This window comes from Erinaceus europaeus, chromosome 20 (assembly GCF_950295315.1).
Source record: "Erinaceus europaeus chromosome 20, mEriEur2.1, whole genome shotgun sequence".
Classification (NCBI taxonomy): domain Eukaryota; kingdom Metazoa; phylum Chordata; class Mammalia; order Eulipotyphla; family Erinaceidae; genus Erinaceus; species Erinaceus europaeus.
This window is the reverse complement of record NC_080181.1, coordinates 16,350,805-16,374,524: the sequence shown is the minus strand read 5'-3', so window position 1 is coordinate 16,374,524 and position 23,720 is coordinate 16,350,805. Positions and strand designations below refer to the sequence as shown.

The 23,720-nt window shown below is 42.8% G+C and overlaps 1 protein-coding gene across 3 annotated transcripts in view; it reads right to left on the bottom strand.

Moving 5' to 3' along the window:
* Positions 1 to 23,145, bottom strand: part of SIK3 (SIK family kinase 3) — a 250,121-nt gene extending 226,976 nt beyond the window's left edge. For all 3 annotated transcript variants that reach the window (XM_016188098.2, XM_060180000.1, XM_060180001.1), the window contains exon 1: positions 22,835 to 23,145. In XM_016188098.2, coding sequence (XP_016043584.2) covers positions 22,835 to 23,107 — 273 coding nt within the window. In that variant the 5' untranslated portion in view covers positions 23,108 to 23,145. The remainder of the gene's footprint in view (positions 1 to 22,834) is intronic.
* Positions 23,146 to 23,720: the final 575 nt, after the last annotated feature.

Sequence of the window (23,720 nt, the reverse complement as noted above, 5' to 3'; positions counted from 1 at the left end):
AAATACTGAACTGGCTGGATTATATCTCAACAGAACTATTGAAAATACATATATATATATTGGGGGGGGCAGGTGGTGGTGCACCTGGTTAAGCACATACATGACTGTGCACAAAGACCTGGGTTCAAGCCCCTGGTCTCCACCTGCAGGAGAGAAGCTTCACAAGTGGTGAAATAGGGCTGCAGGTGTCTTTCTGTCTCTTTCCCTCCCCCCTCAACTTCTCTCTTGTCTCTATCCAATAATAAATAAATACAATTTTTAAAAGGGGGAGAGAACTGGATGCGCCATGAGGTGAAGTGACTTGCCCAAAGAAACTAGCAAGCAGATAAAAACTGAAACTGAAAATATAATAATAGTAATAATAATAATAAACTGAAACTGGAAATACAGCCATGATTGCCCCACCACAGACAGACTTAAACAATTTGGGAGTTGGGCAGTAATGCACGAGTTAAGCACACACAGTAATGAAGCACAAGGACCCGCCCCAAAGATCCCGGTTCAAGCCCCCAGCTCCCTACCTGCAGGGAGGTCGTTTCACAAGCGGTGAAGCAGATCTATAGGTATCTATCTTTCACTCTCCATCTCTGTCTCCCCCTCCTCTCTCAAGTGCCCTCTGTCCTATCCAATAAAATGGGAAAAATGACCACCAGAAGCAGTGGATTCTTAGTGCTGGCACCGAGCACCAGTGATAATCCTGGAGGCAAAAAAACTGATGAGTCAAAATGGTTTTCCCCAAACAGTTAAAAAAAAAAAAAAAAAGTGGTGTGGGAGGTGGTGCAGTGGACAAAGCATGAGGTGGTGTGGGAGGTGGTGCAGTGGATTATCAAGCATGAGGTCCTGAGTTCTAGCCCCAGCAGCACGTGTAACAGAGAGATGTCTGGTTCTTTCTCTCTCTTTCTCATTGATAATTAAATAAAATCTTTAAAAAAAAAAAAAAAGCAGAAAACACTGCTATGAGCATTAAGAGAAGGCAGAGAAGTATAGTCAACTCAAGTGAAATGTGGTTTTCAAAATTTAATTTATCTCCAGAATGAGTTCTGGATCTGAAAAAAATAAAAATCTAACATCCATTGATAACTGAGAGATGATGACTCAGAAAAACAGTACCCCTTTTACTAAGAGTTCAATTAGAGCAGGGCCCGGGATGCAGCTGCTAACTCAAAAGAAAGAAGCAAAATGAGATCAGAAGAGACAGTGGTCTGAAGTCACTGGCCACTCTTGTGCATGTCAGAGGCCAAAGAGTTCCATGAATCAAACAAGTTATTTTATTCCTGAGGATTGTGAAATGCTTTAAAGAGCCCTAAAAGTGCTGTCTCCAAGTTCAATTACCTCCCGAAATAACTAGGCACATAAGATATTTCAGTACAAGATATGGAAGTAGGCTCTCTACAGCTGACTGGGACATGGAGGTCACTGCCACAATACAACTGCCCCATTTCATTAAAATGACAGTGTCACTGTTGATAGAGAAATGGAAAGTGGGGAGATAGCATAATGGTTATACAAAAACCTTCATGCCTGAGGCTCCAAAGGTTCCAAATTCAATTCCCAGCATCACCATAAGCCAGAGTTGAGTAGTGCTCTGTAAATAAATAAATAAAATAGAGGGGAGGTGGTGGCACACCTGGTTAAGTGCACACATTACAGTGAACAAGGACACAAGTTCAAACCCCTGGCCCCCACCTGCAGGGGGAAAGCTTCACAAGTGGTGAAACAGGGCTGCAGTCTCTCTCTCTATTTCTCTCTGTCTAAAAATGAGTAAATAAAGATTAAAATTTTTTTTAATTAATAAATAAAATATCCCCCAAGTAGGGGGGAAAAACATCTACTATCAGAACACTGCTTGTGCATCATTAGAACATTCTGACAGAAGGAAAGGACAACAGGAGACGGGAAGCAGAAAGAAAGAAAAAAACCTGCAGGTGCCCGGCTAGTCCTAAAAACACACAGCTCTGCTCCTGCTTTTCACAATAAAACTATTCTTTTTTTTAATATTTATTTATTTATTCCCTTTTGTTGACCTTGTTGTTTTATTGTTGTAGTTATTATTGTTGTTGATGATGATGTCAGGGGGAGAGATAGACACCTGCAGACCTGCTTCACCGACTGTGAAGTGACTCCCCTGCAGGTGGGGAGCCAGGGGGTCGAACCCGGTTCCTTATGCCAGTCCTTGAGCTTTGAGCCACATGTGCTTAAACCACTGCACTACGACCCAACTCCCAATAAAAACAATTCTGTTTCTTGTGGCACATGAACTAATATTTCATTTGTCAGGAATAGAAAACAACTTACTATATGAAAATGTCACCTTGTTCCACAGAACACTACACTGGTACATAAAGAGACATAAACGTTTTTTGTTGTTTGTCTGTTTGTTTGTTTTAAGATGTGTTAGGGAGAGAGCACATGAGCTTAACTCTGGTATATGTGATGCCAGGGACTGAACTTGGAATTTTATATATGCAAGTGCAGTGCTCTCCTTCCTCATTGCAGATTCCTGAGAGACAAATATAAACCTTGCAAGCTAAAGAGTTTGGGGTTGGTTCCTCACCAAAATTTTAATATCAATGACCCATCATCAAATTCAGTTCAGTTAGGAGCAAGGAGGTGGCTCACCCTATAGAGCACATGTTAAATGAACAAGGACCTACGTTCAAGTCCCCAGCTTGGGATGAGCTTCATGAGTGGTAAAGTAGTGTTACAGGCCTCTCTCCTTCTTTCTGTCTCTTCCTTTTTGTCTGCCTATTTCTCTGTTTCTCACCATCTATCAAAAAAAAAAAAAAAAAAAAATATATATATATATATATATATATAGTTCAATTCAACACAGACTAACATAAGTGGGCAAAAATACCACCCTCAAACATGCACTGTAAATTTTTTAATTTCCCATAAAAATAACTTTTCCAAAACTTTCTAACTTTATTTATAATTTTGTTTCTAATTAGGGTTTTATTGATGGGATGGGGTAGATAGCATAATGGTTATGCAAAGAGACTCTCATGCCTGAGGCTCCTAAATTCCTGGTTCAATTCCCCCTACCCCACCACAAACCAGAGCTGAGCAGTGCCTTGGTAAAAACAAACAAACAAATAAATAAATACAAAGGTTATATTTATTTATTATTGAGAGAGAGGAAGAAGGGGAGATGGGAGAGGAGGAGAGTGAACTAGAGTATCATTCTGATATATCCGTGTGCCGCTGAGGACTGGATCTCAGACCACATGCTATGAGTCCAATGCTTTGGGAGTTGGGCGGTAGCACAGCGAGTTAAGCACACCTGGCGCAAAGCACAAGTACCGGCATAAGAATCCCGGAGTAAGAATCCTGGTTCGAGTCCCCAGCTCCCCACCTGCAGAGGGGGTTGCTTCACAGGCGGTAAAGCAGGTCTACAGGTGTCTGTCTTTCTCTTCCCCTCCTCTCTCCATTTCTCTCTGTCCTATCCAAGAATGCCAACATCAATAACAATAATAATAACTACAACAATAAAACAACAAGGGCAACAAAAGGGAATAAATAAAAACAAATAAATATATTTTTTAAAAAGAGTCCAATGCTTTATCCACTCTATCTACTATGTCACCAGACCATACTTATTTATACTTTTAAACACATGTGTAGGAGGAGATATCTTAACCCATCTTAGCTTACCTGCCAAAAAAAAAAAATTATTCTGGGCCTGGTGGTGGTGCATGTTATCATGAGCAAGGAATTGAGTTCAAGCTCCAGTTACCACATACAGGAGGAAAGTTTCACAAGTGGTGAAACATTCTCATCTGCTCTAGTCCTGCTTTCTGGTTCCTATTTATTATTTAATTTTATTGTTTTGTTTTACTTTATATCTTACCACCTTTCAACTACCAAGTTGCAGACACTACTAAGATCCTATCCTGACTTGATCCTGCAGATGACCTACCTCATCAATGTGTCCTGGAATCTCACCTCGCCAGAGCCCTGCCCCACATGGGGAAGACAGAAACAGGCTGGGATCAACCTATTAACACCCATGTCCAAAGGAGAAGCAATTACAAAAGCCAGAACTCGCACCTTCTGCACCCCTAAAAGAATTCTGGTCCATACCCCCAGAAATGTTAGGGGAAGATGATCAGAAGGCTCTGAACTCCAATTCCATCAAAACCTAGAGAGAGAAGAGGAAAAAATGGAAGGACATTCAGAAGTAGCAATAGATGGAGATATGACTTAGAAAGGAAGAAAAGGCAGTACCACAGAAAAAATGGGTATATAGATATATAGTTATCTCATACCTGTGACCTTGAAAGGACTACTATAATTTCCTTGGAGGGAACAGGAACGCAAAACTCTGGTGATGGGAATAGTGTGGAATTATACCGTTGCTATCTCCTATTTTTGTGAATCAATATTAAATCACAATAAAAAGAAAGAAGCGCTACAAGTATCTCTCTACCATCTCTTAATTTCTGTTTCTATCCAATTTAAAAAAAATAAATAAAATAATTATTCTAAATAAAACTGCTACTTCCAATGTGTAACGTGCCCCCTTCGCGCACTTTTCTTTTTTTTTTTTTTTTTCCCTCCTCCAGGATTATCACTGGGGCTCCGTGACCTGCACTACGTACAAATCCACTGCTCCTGGAGGCCATTTTCCCCATTTTATTGCCCTTGTTGCATTTGTTGTAGTTGTCATTGTTGTCATAGCTGTTGTTGTTGGAGGGGAAGACAAAGAGGTGGAGAAAAAGACAAGACACCTGCAGACCTGCTTCACCGCTTGCACAGTGACCCTATGCAGGTGGGGAGTTGGGGGCTCAAACTGGGATCCTTACCCTTTGGGATCCTTGCACTTTGTGCCATGTACACTTAACCTGCTGTGCTACCACCCAACTCCCACGGACTCTTCTCTTACTCCTAAGACACTGACACTCACCAGTTAAGTTGCAGGTTTAGCAAGAATTCGTCTTTCCCCGAACCTACTTGTATCAGTCGCTCTGGTTATTATAACTGTGATTTAATTAGATATGTAAAAATGAAAAATTAGGGAGAAAAAGGAAGACATGTTTCCATGAAAACTAAGATGAATGCTTAAAAAGACTTAAGTCAAATTAAATGTGGATGAGACAAGTGTGAGAGCTTGGGGGATTGTAAAACTCGAGATTCTACTTATACAGTTTCACAAATTCCCAATCTACTATAAAAGGCAAAGCAAAATTGAAAATCATAGATGATGAGTTACAGCCGTGTATAATGTAAATGAGATGAAGGAACTCTAATCAGGACATCAGTACACAAAGAAAGGTCTTGGCTCTTCATCAAGAGATTCAAAATGTGTTTCTTTAACAAACTGCAAAGAAAAAAGAGAAGAGAAAACCTGGGAAGTCTAACAAGTCATCAAATTTAAAGACCTGAAGGGACACCAATTACAATATATGAGTTTTATTTAGACACTGATTAAAATGAACAAGTGGGGAATCGGGCAGTAGTGCAGCAGGTTAAGCACAGGTGGTGCCAAGCTCAAGGACCGGCATAAGGATCCCAGTTCAAGCCCCCAGCTCCCCACCTTTCTTCCCCCTCTCTGTCTTCCCCTCCTCTCTCCATTTCTCTCTGTCCTATCCAACAACAACATCAATAACTACAATAATAAAACAACAAGGGCAACAAAAGGGAATATTTTTTTTAAATCTTTTTTAAAAAAAGATCAACAAGTGGTATAAAGAAAAGAAACAGTGGGGCCAGGCGGTAGAGCACCTGGTTAAGCACACACACTACAATATGCAAGGACCCAGGTTCAAGCCCCTGGTCCCCACCTGTAGGGGGGAAATGTTCACTAGTGGTGAAGTAGAGCTGCAAGTGTTTCTCGCTCTCTTTCTCTCTCTACTTCCCCTTCCCCTCTCAATCTCTCTGTCTCTACCTGAGAATAAATAAATAAAAATTTAAAAATTTAAAAAACAAAGCAACAGTGGTCTGGGAGATGGCTCAGTGGATAAGGCATTGGATTCTCAAGCAGCACATATACGAAAGTGATGTCTGGTTCTTTCTCCCTCTCCTATAATTTCTCGTGAATAAGTAAATAAAATTTAAAAAAGAAAACAGAAGTATTACACATGTACAAGCTTTTTTTTTAAAAAAAGCAACAATCAGGGAGATTTTAACATGATTTATTTCAACATGTGATGACATTCATTGTTTTAAGTGGGATAATACTGTGACTTTCCCCCTCGAATCCCCAAGACTCCCATTTAGAAATACAAGCCAGGGTGCCGAGCAGCAGGCAGCGGGTGAATGGCATAAATGGACCAGTGCAAGGATCCCAGTTCGAGCCCCCGGCTCCCCACTTCACAGGCGGTGAAGCAGGTCTGCAGGTGTCTGTCTTTCTCTCCCCCTCTCTGTCTTCCCCTCCTCTCTCCATTTCTCTCTGTCCTATCCAACAACGACAGCAGCAATGGCAACAATAACAACAAGGGCAGCAAAATGGGGAAAATGCCTCCAGGAGCAGTGGATTCGTAGTGCAGGCGCTGAGTCCCAGTGATAACCCTGGAGGCAAAAAATTAATGAATAAACAAATAAGTAAACAAATAATGAGGAAAATTTTTAAAAAAGAAATACAAACCAAAGTATCTATGGGAAAAAAACGACAGCATTTTGGGGTACTTCAAAATAAACTAAGGAGAACGGGAGGCAGGGATACAGGACTGGCCATGATGTGTTAACTGTTTAAGGTGAGTGACTGGTCAGCAGGGTCCCTTAAATTATTCTATTTTCAGGAGTCAGGTGGTAGCGCAGAGGGTTAAGCACAGATGGCATAAAGTGCAAAGACCGGCATAAGGACATCGATTCAAGCCCTGGCTCCCCATAATACATAAATACATAAATGAATATTTAAAAAATTATTCTTTTTTATTTTTCCTTTTGTTGCCGTTGTTGCTTTTTATTGATGTTGTAGTTATTGTTGTTGTTATTGATGTCATTCTTGTTAGGTAGGACAGAGAGAAATGGAGAGAGGAGGGGAAGACAGAGAGGGGGAGAGAAAGATAGACACCTACAGACCTGCTTTACCGCCTGTGAAGCGACTCCCCTGCAGGTAGAGAGCCTGGGGCTTGAATTGGGATCCTTAGCCGGTCCTTGTGCTTTGCGCCACATGTGCTTAACCCACTGCACTACCATCTGACTCCCAAAAAAAACTATTCTGTTTTCATGTATGTCTGAAATGTTTCCATAATGAACTTTATTTATTTATTGCCACCAGGGTTATCACTGAGGCTCGTTTCCTGTGTGACTCTTGCTCCTGAGAGTGCCCACTACAACCCCACCCCCGCCTTTTTTCCTTTTTGAATAGAGGGCAAGGGAAGGGGAAGAAAGAAAAAGAGATACAGAAACACCTACAGCACATGAAGCTTTCCCCCTGGGGCTGAGGACTGGGTGGCTTGAACCTGGGTCTTCACTCATGATAACACATGTGCTGTACTGGATGCACCCGGTTCGAGCCCCCAGCTCCCCACCTGCAGGGGAGTCCCTTCACAGAGGTAAAGCAGTTCTGCAGGTGTCTTTCTTTCTTTCCCTCTCTCTGTCTTCCCCTCCTCTCTCCATTCTCTCTGTCCTATCTAACAATGACATCAATAACAACAACAATAACTACAACAACAATAAAAAACAATGGCAACAAAAGGGAAAATAAATAAATATTTAAAATAATAATAATAATACATTTTAGAAATTTTTCAAAAACTGTATAAAAGGTCTACCCTTGTGATCCAGGAGACGAAATAGTGGATAAAGCATTGGACTCTCAAGCATGGCATGCTAAGTTCAGTCCCTGTCAACACATGTACCAGAGTAACGTCTGGTTCTTTCTCTATCTTTTTCATGAATAAATTCTTTAAAAAAAAAAAAAGATGGGGGGTTGGGCCATAGTACACATGACATGAAGCACAAGGACCCCAGTTCGAGCCCCACCCAGTTCCTCACCTGCAGGGGGGTTGCTTCACAAGCAGTGAAGCAGGTCTGTAGGTGTCTATCTTTCTCTCCCCCTCTCTGTCTTCCCCTCCTCTCTCCATTTCTCTCTGTCCTATCCAACAGCGACATTGATGACAGCAATAATAACCACAACAACAATAAAACAACAAGGGCAACAAAACGGAAAAAATGGCCTTCAGGAGTAGTGGATTTGTGGTGCAGGTGCCGAGTCCAAGCAATAACCTTGGAGGCAAAAAAAAAAAAAAAGAAAAGAAAAGATAAGAAAAGAAAAAAGACGTTACAGCGCACAAGGACCAGAGTTCAAGGCCCCAGTCCCCACCTGCAGGGGAAAGCTTTGCAAGTGGTGAAGCAGGGCTGCAGGTGTCTGTCTCTCTCCCATCTCCACCTTCCCTCTCCATTCCATTTCTGGCTATCTCTATCCAATAAATAAAGAAATTAAAAAGAAAAAAAGAAAAGAAATAAAAAAGAAAATTTAAAAAAGTCTACCCTCTGGATATTTCCAGTTCCCCAACAAGACAGTATGAGAATAATACTAATACGCCAAAAAACGAACCAGCTGCTCACTGTGAGGGAGGATAGGCAGGCACTCACCTGATGAGAGAGGTTGCTCACCTAGGAAGAAACACAGCTCTCACACCAGAAACTAGAACCAGGAGGAGCCCAGAAGTTCAAAGATGGCACCATCCCTGGAAACCTAGTGAGAGAGGAGCTTAAGAAAAGTACCTTCAGTGGTCTGGGAGGTGATGCAATAGATAAAGCATTGGACTCTCAAGCATGAGGTCTTGAGTTCAATCCCTGGCAGCACATGTACCAGGTGATGTCTGGTTCTTTCTCTCTTTCCTCCTATCTTTCTCATCAATAAATAAATAAAATCTTAAAAAAAAAAAAAAAAAGGAAAAGAAAAGGAAAGACCCTTCAGCGGCTAGGGTGATGGCTCCACTGACAGGAGGTCCAACCTACTTGCCCAAGGTTCCTGGTTCAATCCCTAGCACGGTATGTACCCAAGTGATGCTCTGGCTTTCCTCTCTCTGTCTAATCAGAAACTCTATCTCTCTAATGTAATAAATAAAATAAATATTTTAAAATATTTTTTTATTTTTAAAATTTTTCATTTATAGGGCCTAGTGGTGACGCACCTGGTTGAGCGCATGTATTACAATGCGCAAGGACCGGGGTTCGAGCCCCCGGTCCCCACCTGCAGGGTGAAAGCTTTACAAGTGGTAAAGCAGGGCTGCAGGTATCTCTCTATCTCTCTCACTATCTTTCACCCCCCTCCCTCTTGATTTCTGGCTGTCTCTAATAAATAAAGATAATAATAAATTTTAAAAATTATAAAAAAAATTTTCATTTATTCCCTTTGTTGCCCTTGCTATTTTTTTTATTGTTGCTGTTATTGATATCATTGTTGGATAGGTCAGAGAGAAATGGAGAGAGATGGGGAAGACAGAGAGGGGGAGGGAAAGACAGACACCTGCAGACCTGTTTCACCACTTGTGAAGTGAACTCCCCTGCAGGTGGGGAGCCAGAGACTCAAACCGGGATCCTTATGCCTGTCCTTGCGGGATCCTTAAGCTAGTACTTGCACTGGTCCTTGTGCTTTGCGCCACCTATGCTTAATCCGCTGCACTACTGCCCAACTCCCTAAAATAAATATTTTTAAGAAAGAAAGAACCCTTCAAAAGAGCCCAGCCAAGTCGCCCCAAAGGGGACAAAGTGGTAGAGTCTAAGACCTACAAGTACAGGACTTACAAGATCCAAAGGAATGTGTTCACTCCCTCTCTCTCTCTCCCTCTCTCTCCCTCCCTCCCTCTCCCTCTCTCTCTCTCTCTCATTAACACAAACCTTTTTAAAAAATAGTCCCAGTCTCTATCCAATAAATAAATAAAGATAATTTTTAAATTATTTTTTAAAAGGGGGGGCCGGGTGGTGGCGCACCTGGTTGAGCGCAAGTTACAAAGCTTGAGGACCCACGTTCAAGTGCCTGGTCCCCACCTGCAGAGGAAAAGCTTTGCAAGTGGTGAAGCAGGGCTGCAGGTGTCTCTCTGTCTCCCCTTCCTCTTGACTTCTGGCTATCTCTATCCAATAAATAACAATGATGACATCAATAACAACAATAATAGCTACAACAACAATAAAAAACAAGGGCAACAAAAGGGAAAATAAATAAATATAAAAAATTAATTAAAAAAAGAACAAGCAAAAGAAATTTATAAGGCAGACTTGTTTGTGATCACTGTATTTTCTGTAGGTTTATTCTCTGTTTCTTCCTAATACCAGGAAAGGTTTTTTTAAAATTATTATTTCTTCATTTATTTATTTCTTTCTTGACATCTCTGTCATGTCAAGGGGCACCAAGGTGAGTAGGTTTAAAGGCAAAGCAGCAGGCTAACCCATGGGGAACCATGGTAAGCAACAGGGGTGACAAGAGTGAAATATGCCAGATGAAACATGAGGAGAGGTATATTTACTCTCCTCCCTACTTGGACATTTTTCCACTCACCATGACATTTCACTTGTGGTGTTTTAATAAAGATTATAAATATCAGACTTTTCATCAGCAGCTGTATGTACTCAAAGAGCAAAGGCACTATTATATACTGGAAGAGGTGAAGTAGCATTAACAGAAATAGAGGGGCCTAGATTGTAGCGCTAGCTCCCCCGTTATCTATAGGACTCCAGGCAAAGGGAGAGGAGGCAAGGAGTATGGGAAGAGTGCCATGAATCCAACAGGTCTCTATTATTTTAGTAGTTTCTATAAGCTTTAGATTCTAAATTCTCTTAGGTTCATCTAGATTCTGGAAAAGAAAGTTAGAACAGAAGATCTCTAAGACCTTTTATACTCAATAATGGAAGAACTACGTGAGCGTGCTTAATTTATATGCAGTATGTATGACAGTCTATTATAGTGAGGGAATATGTAAGCTGTAAAACTGAATAGCTCCCTTAGCTGAAGAAATGTACAGAAAATGTTTCTTGGGCCAGGTGGTGGTGGTGCACCTGGTTAAATGCACGTTACGGTGCACAAGAACCCAGGTTCGAGCAACCCGGGCCCCACCTGCAAGGGGAAAGCTTTTTGAGTGGTGAAACTATGCTGCAGGTATCTCTGTCTCTCTTCCTCTCTATCTCCCCCTCCCTCTCCATTTCTGGCTGTCTCTATCCAATGAATAAAGACAGTAAGGAAAATTTTAAAAAAGAAAGAAAATGCTTTATATAACCTTAACCATAAAATAAGCAGATTCTTTTTTTTTTTTTTTTTTGAGAAAGAGAAAGATGCAGAGAGAGAGATACAGAGAGAAACACCAGAGCACTACTTAGCTCTGGTTTATGGTGGTGCAGGGGATTGAACCTGGGACTTTGGAGCCTCAGGCATTAGAGTATCTTTGCATAACCATTATGCTATCAACCCCAGCCTAATAAGCAGTTTTTTTTTTATTTTTTTGCCTCCAGGGTTATCGCTGGGTTCGGTGCCTGCACTATGAATCCACTGCTCCTGGAGGCCATTTTTCCTATTTTGTTGCCTTTGTTGTTGCACTTGTAGTTGTTATTGTTACTGTTATCATAGCTGTTGTTGTTGGATAGGACAGAGATAAACGGAGAGAGATGGGAAAGACAAAGAGGAGGAGAGACAGACACCTGCAGACCTACTTCGCCACTTGGGAAGCAACCCCCTGCAGGTGGGGAGCTGGGGGCTCAAACAGGGATCATTATGCCCTGTACTTTGCGCCATTACAGCTTAACCAGCTGTGCTACCTAGCCAAGCTCCCAAACAGATCCTTGTGTTTAAAATACAAATCAGGGACCAGGTGGTGGCGCACCTAGTTAAGTGCACACAATACAGTGCACAAGGACCCTGGTTCAAGCCCCCTGTCCCCACCTGCAGGGGGAAAGCTTCATGAGTGGTGAAACAGGGCTGCAGTTGCCTCCTCTATATTCCTTCTCCCCTCTCAATTTCTATTTCTATCCAATAATAGATAAATAAAATATTTTAAAAAACACACAAATCATAAGTCAGTGGTCTGCTTTGACCTCTTTTTTTTTTTTTTCTCTCCCCCTCGACTTCTTGATAGCAACCTTGTTTCATACTCAGTTCCTGAAAGTGGACTATATGATTGGATTTCTATTTTACTTTTTGACCTCAATCTTTCCTAGCTTCTCTCTTTGACCCCAGATTCAGTAGACTCTAGGCACCATGACCTTGGGTCTAATTTTTTGATAAACCAAATCCACATATGCCTCCACAGTGACTATTCCTTCTGCAATGAATGTTTTATCTTCCAGACCTCAAGCTGGCTCATTCTCATTATCTAGGTGTCAGTTCAAATAGCACCATGGCCATGCTATTAGAAGCAGCACCCTGGCCCACTCACAATCTGAAGTTACCTGTTGATGTACTTCTTCTCTACCTCCTTCTAAAAAGCAAGAACAGTCTGTCTCCTTTGCTCATTGGTGTATAAGAGCTCAGAAGAGATCCTGACACAAAATTTGCATTCAGTAAATACACACACAGAATAGCTGTATGGATAAGATAAAGTTTCCATGCAGGGATGCTTTTGGTGTTTCTTAGAATTATAAAAGCTCTAGTGAATAGAAAGTATTTATTTTCCCTTTCAAAGCATCCATTTTGTTCTCCTTTATGCCACGAACTAGAAAACATTAGCCAGATTGGTGCTGGGAAAATGAAAACAGCACTTCTGGCACAGAAATAACTAGTTTGGGCACCTCTGGCTTGAGTCAGATCTAAGACTTTCTAGGGAGCTGGCACCAAAGTCAGGACATGAAAAGAAACAGCTTGGATGTTCAGTATGGAATATTAGTATTTTGACTCTGGAAAGATTAGTCCAAGTCAGTCTCAGCTCTGCACAAAGTTTCAACAAAGTGAGTAACTCAGTCACAACTGTATCAAAATGAATAATCAATCACCCCTCAGTAGTCATTTCTAGATTATTGAGGGTTGGGACTATCCTTAAATGTACCTAATGTAAACCTCGCTTTCAATTTCTTTTTGACATAATTCTTCTATTTACCAATGAATCTCACACACAAGCTTATGAGCACCAGTGGCATCTCGTCTGCTTCAATAAACTCTTCCTTATGGGCCACATGCCATTAGCCTTCTTTGAGCTGTTACTCCTCATGGAAATGAGTCTGCAACTAACCACATACCACACAGATGTGTCCTGGCTAGTCAATATTTGAAATGAGGCCATGGTGCAAAAAGTTTTCTCTGTGTAATATCAAAAGTTAAGAATCCTGACCTGGGCCTTTTAAATAGCACACTCCACACCACCTGCAAATGTGTTAAGTTTACACAAATATTTCTTCATATTCTCCACGAAATTTAAGTGAAGCTCTAGAGAGAAGACTGTATTCACACCTACTCTGTTCCATCACCAATATGAGAGTTATATAAAACACACAGAAGTAACCCCAAAGGTACATCAGTGGCTCAGTGCTGGACTTAAAAAGCATAAGGTCCTGAATTCAGTTTCAGAACCACATGCCCTTCTATCTTCTCTTTTTCATGTTAAGAAATAAATCTTTTTAAAAAAAAAAAAAAAAAAACTAAAAATTTGAGATAGCCCAAAACAAAAAGACAAAATCTCATAACTATTTCAAGAAAATAAAAATTTAACTAAAGAAAAATTATGTTTGGGCAGAGAGTAGATAGCATAATGGTTATGCAAACAGACTCTCATGTCTGAGGCTCCAAAATCCCAGGTTCAATCCCCTCCACCACCATAAACCAGAGCTGAGTAGTGCACTGGCAAAAAATAAATAAATAAATATAATTTTTAAAAAAGAAAGATTATGCTTTAAAATGTCAATTTCATGAGACTAGTTCATGGATCATAAGATTTCAACTCCTATTATCTCAAAGTAGCACCTGAAATAATAGCAAGTACTTTCTTACCCTGAAAGCAGAATATCAGAATGACACTGATAATATAGCATACACAGAACAGAATGGCAAATTCATTCAAAAACTTTCTTGGCCTGACATTAAAAAAAAGAAGAAGGAGGAGGAGGAGGAGGATAGGAGGAGGAGGAGGAGGAGGAGGAGGAAGAAGAAGAAGAAGAAAGAAACCTTTTCTAAATAGGGGGAGAGATAAGGGGACCTGTCTCACTCATCTATTTTATTTATTTGGTTTTTCTTTTTTTTTCTATCCCTCCCGCTTTTTTTTTTTAATATTTTATTTATTTATTCATGAAGAAGGTAGGCAGGGAAAGAGAGAAAGAAGCAGACAGACATTGCTCTGGTATATGTGCTGAAGCCCAGTCCTTGCACATTATAATGTGGGTGCTTAACCAGGTGCGCCACCACCCAGGCCCTCCATTTTCTTTTCTTTTCTTTTTTTAATTTTTTAAATTATTTTTTTAAATAGTTGTTACTTTTTTAAAATTTCTTTATTGGGGCACTAATGTTTCACATTCAACAGTAAATATAATAGTTTGTACATGCATAACATTTCCCAATTTTCCATATAACAATGCAACCCCAACTAGGTCCTCTGTCATCCTTCTTGGATCTGTATTCTCCCCCACCCACCCACCCGAGTCTTACTTTGGTGCAATATGCCAATTCCAGTTCAGGTTCTACTTGTGTTTTCTTTTCTGATCTTGTTTTTCAACTTCTTCCTGAGAGTGAGATCATCCCATATTCATCCTTCTGTTTCTGATTTATTTCACTTAACATGAATTTTTCAAGGTCCATCCAAGATCGGCTGAAAACGGTAAAGTCACCATTTTCTATAGCTGGGTAGTATTCCATTGTATATATATATACCAGAACTTGCTCAGCCACTCATCTGTTGTTGGACACCTGGGTTGCTTCCAGGTTTTGGCTATTACAAATTGTGCTGCCAAGTTTTGGATGGATATGTTGGGTTCCTTAGGATATATCCCCAGGAGAGGAATTGCAGGATCACAGAGTAGGTCCATTTCTAGCCTTCTGAGAGTTCTCCAGACTGTTCTCCATAGAGGTTAGACCAACTGACATTCCCACCAGCAGTGTAGGAGGGTTCCTTTGACCCCACAACCTCTCCAGCATTTGCTGTTACCTTTTCTGATGTATGACATTCTCACAGGAGTGAAGGGGTATCTCATTGTCTTGATTTGCATTTCTCTGACAATCAGAGACTTGGAGCATTTTTTCATGTGTTTCTTGGCCTTTTGGATCTCTTCTGTGGTGAATATTCTGCCCATGTCCTCCCCCCATTTTTGGATGGGGTTATTTGTTGTCTTGTTGTTGAGATTTGCAAATTCTTTATATATTCTGGTTATTAGCCTCTTTTCTGATGTATAGCATGTAAAGATCTTCTCCCATTCTGTGAGGGGTCTCTTGGTTTGGGTAGTAGTTTCTTTAGCTGTGCAGAAGCTTTTTAATTTTATGTAGTCCCATAGGTTTATGCTTGTCTTAGTCTTCTTTGTAATTGGATTTGTTTCATTGAAGATGTCTTTAAAATTTATGCAGAAGAGTTTTGCCAATATTTTCCTCTAAGTATCTAATAGTTTGTGGTCTAACATCCAAGTCCTTGATCCACTTGGAATTTACTTTTGTATTTAGTGAAATAGAGTGGTTCAGTTTCATTCTTCTGCATGTTTCAAGCCATTTTTTCCAACACCATTTATTGAAGAGACTCTGCCTTCCCCATTTTTAATAGTCTGGGCACCTTTGTCAAAGATTAGATGTCCACAGGTGTGGTGGCTTACTTCTGGGCTCTCAATTCTATTCCACTGGTCAGTGTGTCTATTCATGTTCCAGTACCAAGCAGTTTTGATGACAATGGCCCTATAATACAATTTGAGATCTGGGAGTGTGATGCCTCCAGTTCTGTTCTTTTTTCTTAAGATTGTTTTGGCAATTCTAGGTCTTTTCTGGTTCCAGATAAACATTTGTAGCATTTGTTCTATTCTCCTAAAAAAATGTGCTTGGGATCTTGATGGAGATAGCATTAAATTTATAGATGGCTCTGGGTAGTATATTCATTTTGATGATGTTAATTTTCCAACCTATGAACATGGAATATCTTTCCACTTCTTTGTGTCTTTTTCAATTTCTTTGAGTAGTGACTCATAATTTTCAGTATACAAGTCTTTCACTTCCTTGGTTAGGTTTACTCCTAGATATTTTATTGTTTTAGTTGCTATAGTAAAAGGAAATGATTTCTGGATTTCAATTTCTTCTAACTTTAAGTATTTGCATTACAGGAATGCCACTGACTTTTGAATGTTAATTTTGTAGCCTGACACCTTACTGTATTGCCTGATGATATCCAAAAGCTTCTTGCTGGATTCCTTAGGTTTTTCTATGTATACTATCATGTCATCTGCAAATAGGGAGAGTTTGACTTCTTCTCTTCCAGTCTGAATCCCTGTAATTCCTTGTTCCTGCCTGATTGCTATGTCAAGAACTTCCAACACTATGTTGAATAGTAATGGTGATAGTGGGCAGCCCTGTCTAGTATCTGATCTGAGTGGAAATGCTTCCAGTTTTTCACCATTGAGTATGATGTTGGCTGTAGGTTTGCTATATATAGACTCCACTATCTTGAGGAATTTTCCATCTATTCCCATTTTTTGTAGTGTTTTGATCATAAAGGGATATTGTATTTTGTCAAAGGCTTTCTCTGCATCTACTGATATAACCATGTGGTTTTTGGCCTTACTTTTGTTGATGTGGTGGATCACGTTGATTGATTTACATATATTAAACCAACCTTGCATGCCTGGGATAAACCCCACTTGGTCATGATGTACAACCTTTTTAATATACTGCTGTATCTGGTTGGCTAGAATTTTGTTCAATATTTTCACATCTATGTTCATCAGAGATACTGGTCTGTAGTTGTCTTTTTTAGTGGTGTGGTTTTTCTTAATAGAGAAGTGGAGAGAGTAAAAGAGACTACAGCTCCAAAGCTTCCTTCAATGAGGTGGCAGCTGGACTGAAGCCTGCTTCGTGCACATGGCAAAGCATCCAAGTGGTCTTACTCATCTTTGCTGCTCTAATACAAGTTAATGACAATGATGATGGTGGTGGTGATATTTATTATATGCTTACTATGTGCCAGGTGCTGCTCTAAGAACCTTACATATATTATTCAATTAATTGTCATAGCATCCAAACTAATGAGGCAATTACCACTGGCTTCTCATTTTGTGAATAAGGAAATCCAAGCATAGAGGCTCAAGAGCTCACCCTAAGTCACCCAAACTCCACCATAGCCAGAGCTGAGCAGTGCTCGTGTCTCTCCCTCTAATCTTTGTTCTTTTTTAAATTTTATTTCATTTATTTATTTATTTTTACCAGAGCACTGCTCAGCTCTGGTTTATGGTGGTAGGGGAATTGAACCTGGGACTTTGGAGCCTCGGACACATGAGTCTCTTTGCATAACCAATATGCTATCTACCCACCACCCTTATTTTTTATTTTATTTTTCTTTATTTATTTGATAGAGACAGCCAGAAATCAAAAGGAAGGGGGATATAGAGAGGGAGAGAGACAAAGAGACACCTGTAGCACTGCTTCACCACTCCTGAAGCTTTTCCCCTGAAAGTGGGGACGGGGGCTTGAACCCAGGTCTTTGTGCATTTTAACATGTGCGCTCAACCAGGTGTGCCACTGCCCAGCCCCTCCCTGTCTCTCTCTCTCTCTCTCTATGTCTCTCATTCTATTTTGTGTCCCAATATTCTATTCATTTATTTTTGGACAGAGACAAAGAGAATTGAAAGGGACGGGAGATAGGGAAAGACAGAAAAATTAAAAATAAAAAAGTAAAATATTTTTGCGGGCTGGGAGGTGGCATACCCTGTCAAGCACACATAGTACTGCGTAGAAGGATATACACATGGACCTGGGTTCGAGCCCCTGCTCCGCATCTGAAGGGAAACACTTCATGAGTGGTGAAGTAGAGCTGCTGGCTTGTCTGTCACTCTCCCTCTCTATCTCCTCTCCACTCAATTTTTCTATCTCTATCCAATAATAAATACATAAAATTAAAAAATCAGAGAAGCTTTAAAAAAATGCATGTAAAATATATATACTCTTCTCACCCAACCAGCAATCTGTGAGCAGGGATAAAGATAAATAAATAGGGAGTCAGCTGGTGGTGGCGCAGCGGGTTGAACACAACAATGGCGAGAAGCGCAAGGACCTGCATAAGGGTCCTGGTTCGAGCCCCTGGCTTCCCACCTGCAGGGGAGTCGCTTCACAGGCGGTGAAGCAGGTCTGCAGGTGTCTATCTCTCCCCCTCTGTTTACCCTTTCTCTCTCCATTTCTCTCTGCCCTATCCAACAACAACAATAATAATAACTACAACAATAAAACAAGGGCAACAAAAGGGAATAAATATTTAAAAAATAATAGTAATAAAGTAAAATAAATAAACAGTACTTTCTGAAGTTCCAGGTTCAATTCCCTGCACCATCATAAGCCAGAGCTGAGCAGTGCTCTGGTTAACAAAAATAATAATAATAATAATAATAATAATAATAATAATAAATAAAATAAACAGTCCTTTATTTTTTAAATATCTTTTAATGCTTTACTATGTCCTACTAAACAAACAAAACTAGGGAATCTCAGACTACTGAAGCCCCTCAAAAAAAAAAAAAAAAAAGGAAATGGAAAAAGGGAGGACAAAGACAACCAGGGTGAGCTGCTGACCAAAGTGTGTCAGAGATGAATAGTCCCTCCTGGGAACTGTTCCGCAGTGACATTCTTAGCACCGCAGTGCTGCCGACATTAAGTCTGAACTCACGAATGCTGAGCTGCAAAAGTCACCAGCAACCAAGTAGGAAAATATTTCCACTTCTCAGCTGCTTTTATTCATCCCAGGGTCCTCCTCTAGGAAGTTTCAGAGTTAACAGAATCTGGGAAAGGGCCAGCTTCACCACTTAACAGTTAGAAGGATTGCAGTAGCTCAGTCAATAAATGAAGTTTACTTTAGTCTCACAGACCTTGGCATGAGTGATGTGTATAAGAAAAGGTGATGTAGTCTGGGAGGTAGCTTAGTGGATAAGGCACTGTACTCTCAAGAAAAGGTGATGATGGGGGGCGGGCAGTAGTGCACCTGGTTGAAAACAAACATTACTATGTGCAAGGACCAGGGTTCAAGGCCCCAGTCCCCACCCACAGGGTGAATACCTCATAAGTGATGAAGTAATGCTACAGGTGTCTTTCTTTCTCCTTCTGGATTTCTTTCTGTCTCTAATAAATAAATAAATAAAATATTTTAAAAGGAAAGGCAATTATAAATATTTCTCTGATATATATATATATATATATATATATATATATAGCCTAACCTCCTTCAGTAAACACAAATATCCAAATGATCTGAGTCTGATAAAGAAAAGCCAAGGGGGGGCCAAGTGGTGGTGTACCTAGTTGAGTGTACATGTTACAATGCACAAGGACCCTGGTTTGAGCCCCTGGTTCTCACCTGCAGCGCAAAAGCTTTGCAAGTGGTGAAACAGTGCTGCAGGTATCTCTCTGTCTCTCTATCTTCCCTCTCCTCTCTCAATTTCTGACTGTCTCTATCCAACTAATAAATAAAGATAATTAAAAATTTTTTATTTAAAAAAAAAAAAGCCCAGGGTTAGGCCCAGAAGGTAGCACAGTGAATAAGCATTGGACTCCTAAGCATGAGGTCCTAAGTTCAAGCCCTAACATGCTGTGTGCCATATTGATGGGAGACAGCATAACGGTTATGAAAAAGACTGTTATTCCTGAAGCTCCAAGGTCCTAGGTTCAATCCCCTTCACCTCCATAAACCAGAGATGAACAGTGCTCTGATCTTCCGTTGTCTTTTTCTCATATTAAAATAAAATAAATAGTGGTCCGGGAGGTGGCGCAGTGATAAAGCTTTGGACTCTCAAGCATGAGGTCCCGAGTTCGATCCCCTGCACACATGTACCAGAGTGATGTCCGGTTCTTTCTCTCTCCTCTTGTCTTTCTCATAAATAAACAAAATCTTTTAAAAATAAATAAATAAATAAAATATTTTAATAGAAAATCCTGGTGCATTCAGTAGCCTACAGTAGAGAAAAAGAGAAGAAAAAAATCATCTGCCTCTAAAAGAATCCAAATCATATATTCTAGAAAGAATGTGGGGCAAAATATATATATACATATACATATACATATACATATACATATACATATACATATACATATACATATACATATACATATACATATACATATACATATACATATATATTTCTGTGGCTCCAAGTGGTCTGACTGCAGTAGCAAGGCAAACACTGCAGTATATGGTGGGGGGGGGGGGAACCTATCTACCTAAGTAACAGAAGCAGCAGCTGCTGTACCTACTTGTACCTGTGCACCTTCCTTGTCATTATATAACCAAACCCTGGCCTTAATATGCCATCATACTGTATGTCAAAAGCTGCAAGGCACAGCTAAGCTGTCAGCATGCAAAGGATCCCTTCCAAGGGGGTTCAGATGAGCATGGAGTAAGCCAAAATATGCTCAGTCTTCACCCCAGAACACATGACAACTCCTTGTGAATTAAGCTTCACTCATGTCCTCAGAGTAATTTAAGCAGCAAAAGACAGAGTGCTTGTAACTGTAACTAGGAAATTGCACACTGTTACAGAAACACACATGCAACTCATTGCCTAAACCTTTTCAATCCCATTCAAGATTTTGAATATTTCCATACATAGGAATTGCGTAATTGCACACCACAAACGATCAAAGATAAAGACCAACCATAAAACAGTGACACCCGCTCACAAGCCAATGTTTAAAATGCTGCAGTCCTAAAGGACACCCAGGCCTCTCTGAGAAACACATGCAGGAAAATTAGAAAGCGGGCAGACCAGCCATAATTAGTCACCGGCTTTGCTGACTACTGAAGATAGAAATGCCTCTTTCATATATAAAAAGCCAAGAATCAACTGTTTGCAATTACATTTCCAAAAACAGTCAGCCCTGTCTGTCATAGGATACTTTTTTTTTCAATCAATATTTTGGTGTATCCAAGGACTGGGGGGGATCGTCTTTAAATCACAGATACCATAAACCAGGCAACCAATTAAGTGCTTGGAGTCCATCCCCCGGAGGTCTGAGCAATATAATCACAGGAGAACAGTGTGATTACTTATAAGGCAGGGGAGGAGAAAGGAAATACCAAAACAAGGGACAGGGCTCAAACATCTCCATTGCTTGTAAACAGAATTGGAAACGTTCTAGGAGGTGGAGGTGAACAAATCTTGGCTCAGTCCTCTCCCTCCCACCCCAAAGTTCTGAGGATGACATCAGGGGAGCCTAGACTTGGAATAGCATCAGCTCAGACCTTCAGACTGGGGAATCTTTTATAAAAAATGGACATAGAGGCTAACAGTCCCTGTTTCCACCTCCAGGGGAAGTGAAACTGACCAATCGATTTTCCACAAGCCACCCAACCCACCCTGTCGAGAAGGACCTCCGAGAAGGACCTCCGGGAGTCTTTGACAGAATGACAGAAAGAAGGAGGGGTGGGGGAAACTTGAGATTGTGAACAGGAGAGAAAGCCTAAAAGTCACTGCCTCGAGAAAATAGGAGGGTGCCAGGAGAGCTAAAACAAGGTAGGCGATGATGACCAGAGACTAGGTGGAAGGAGGTGAAGGCAACTGCTGTGGGAGAGAAGGAAGCAGCCACAGCGGCTGGATGGATTCTCCATCAGTCAGGTCGAGGGAAACACAAACTGCAGTTTGAAATATAATGAATGACTACAGTGAGGCCATTCAAGTGAGAGAGAGAGAGAGAGAGAGTGTAAAGACAGAAATTTTGGAGTACAAATGGGCTTTGTCGGTCCGGTTTGAATCAAACCATGCCTCCTGTTGCCTTAAACGCCAAAGCCAATGCTCCCGGTAAGGCCAGGGATACCTCCTCTTTCCTCAAGGGGAAAAAAAAAAAAAAAAAAGAAAAGAAAAAAACGAGTCTCCTATGTTATGTGCTCTGTGTGTCTATTCCATGCATGGCTTTCTTACTGACCTTGGCCAATCTCACTATTACAGCTCCACACATCCCTTGGGAACCAGAGGGCCCAGAGAACCTCGGACACCTCCTGGGCCACCAGGCTTCCCCTCACACCCCATACACACCCCCAGCCACTGTGAGAGCCCACCCACCCTGGGGTGCCAGAAAGCCCTGGATTGCAAACCCTCCAAGGAGCGCGGATAACTAGCAATCCGGCTCTACCCAACTGTTTAACCCCATCGTGACCTGCTACCACTTTAAACCCGGGAAGAGAAGGATGGGGGGGGCGGTCCCCTGGGTCTCTCAGTTCCCCGAGCCCCTTCCTGTGGAAAAGCAATCTAATGTTCTCCTCCCGCCCAACATTTTCTTCCTCGCCTCTTCCAATAATTTCCTCGGTCCTGGGGTTCCCAGCGTCACCGTCCATCAGTCTCAGGTGGTGAGACCTCTGCCCCACCGGGCCGGGTCGCTCCTCTCCCGGAGCCCCGCACCCCGCGCACCCCCCTCGCAGCCCCCCCAGGACGCGACCCTGGCGCTCTCGCCCCGCCCCCCCAGCAAGCCCCGAGCAGCCCGGCTGCCCCGAGCCTCCCACTGCCCGAGGTGCCCCGAGCCCGGGCTCCGGCAAGTGCTGGTTCCAGAGTCTCCTTCGCCCGGGCTCGGGCTCGGGCTCGGGCTCCGGCTCCGGCTCCGGCTCCGGCTCCGGCTCCGGCTCCGGGAGAGTTCCAAGCCTCTCCTTCCCCACCGCCCCTTCCAGCTCCGTCCGCGCAGCCCGGGAACCCCTCCCGCCCAGGCGCCCGGCTCCCCGGCTGCCCTCGGGGCTCCCCCGACAGCCGGTCCCCGCGCCCCCCGCGCCCGCCGAGCTCGCCGCCCGCATACCGGCCCCGGGCGGCGCGCCCCTACCTTGGCCTTGGTGACGAGGTGCGTGGCCCGCTTGACCACCGCGAAGTTGCCCTTGCCGATGGTGCGGTCGATCTCGTAGTAGCCGATGCGGGCAGGCACTGGCCCGCGGGAGGTCGGAGCAGGGGGACGCGGCGGGCCAGCCGCCGGGGGCACGGCAGCAGGGGCGGCCGGGGGGCCCGGGGCGGGCGGAGGCAGCAGGCGGCCGGCCGGCCCGGCTCCCCCCGCTGCGGCCCCGGCAGCCCCGCCAGCTCCGCTCACCGCCGCCGCCGCCATCTTGTTGTGCAGTGAAACCTCCGGGGCCGCGGGGAGCCGGCGGGGGGAGGGCGAGGGGGGCGGGAAAAGGCGCGGGGGGGGGGGGGGGGAGACCGACGGACGTCACTCCGGGAGGCGGGGCGTCCGCGCCGCCTGGGCCCGGCGCCATGGCAACCGCGCGTCACGTGCCGACGCGCGTCACTGCCCGGAGCCATGGTAACCGTGACCTCACCGGCTAGCTCGACCTTCCCGCGTGGGCCCGGCTGCTCCGGCGCCGGCTCCCGGGTGCCCCCCTCTGGGGGAGGACACAGGGGGCGCCGCAGCTTCCGCCAGCCAGGGGAGGGAGGGGAGCGCTTCCCTACCCTACCCTAAGGCAGTCAGGCACTGTGTACACGCACATGCACACGCCCCCCTGCCCGTCGCCCCTGCAGTGGTTGGTGTCACCCTTACTGTGACTTCTGGCCCACTTGGGTGTTGAGCAGTCACCCATCCTTTCTTAACGTGGAATATTTCCTCATCACCAAAAATACCAGTCTTGTCCCACTTTAGCCCTGAAGGCCACGAATGCAGGAATAGCTACAGCTATGGTACTGAAGCTACTGGAACCCTGTTGGTGGTGAGGCAGGGAATTCTT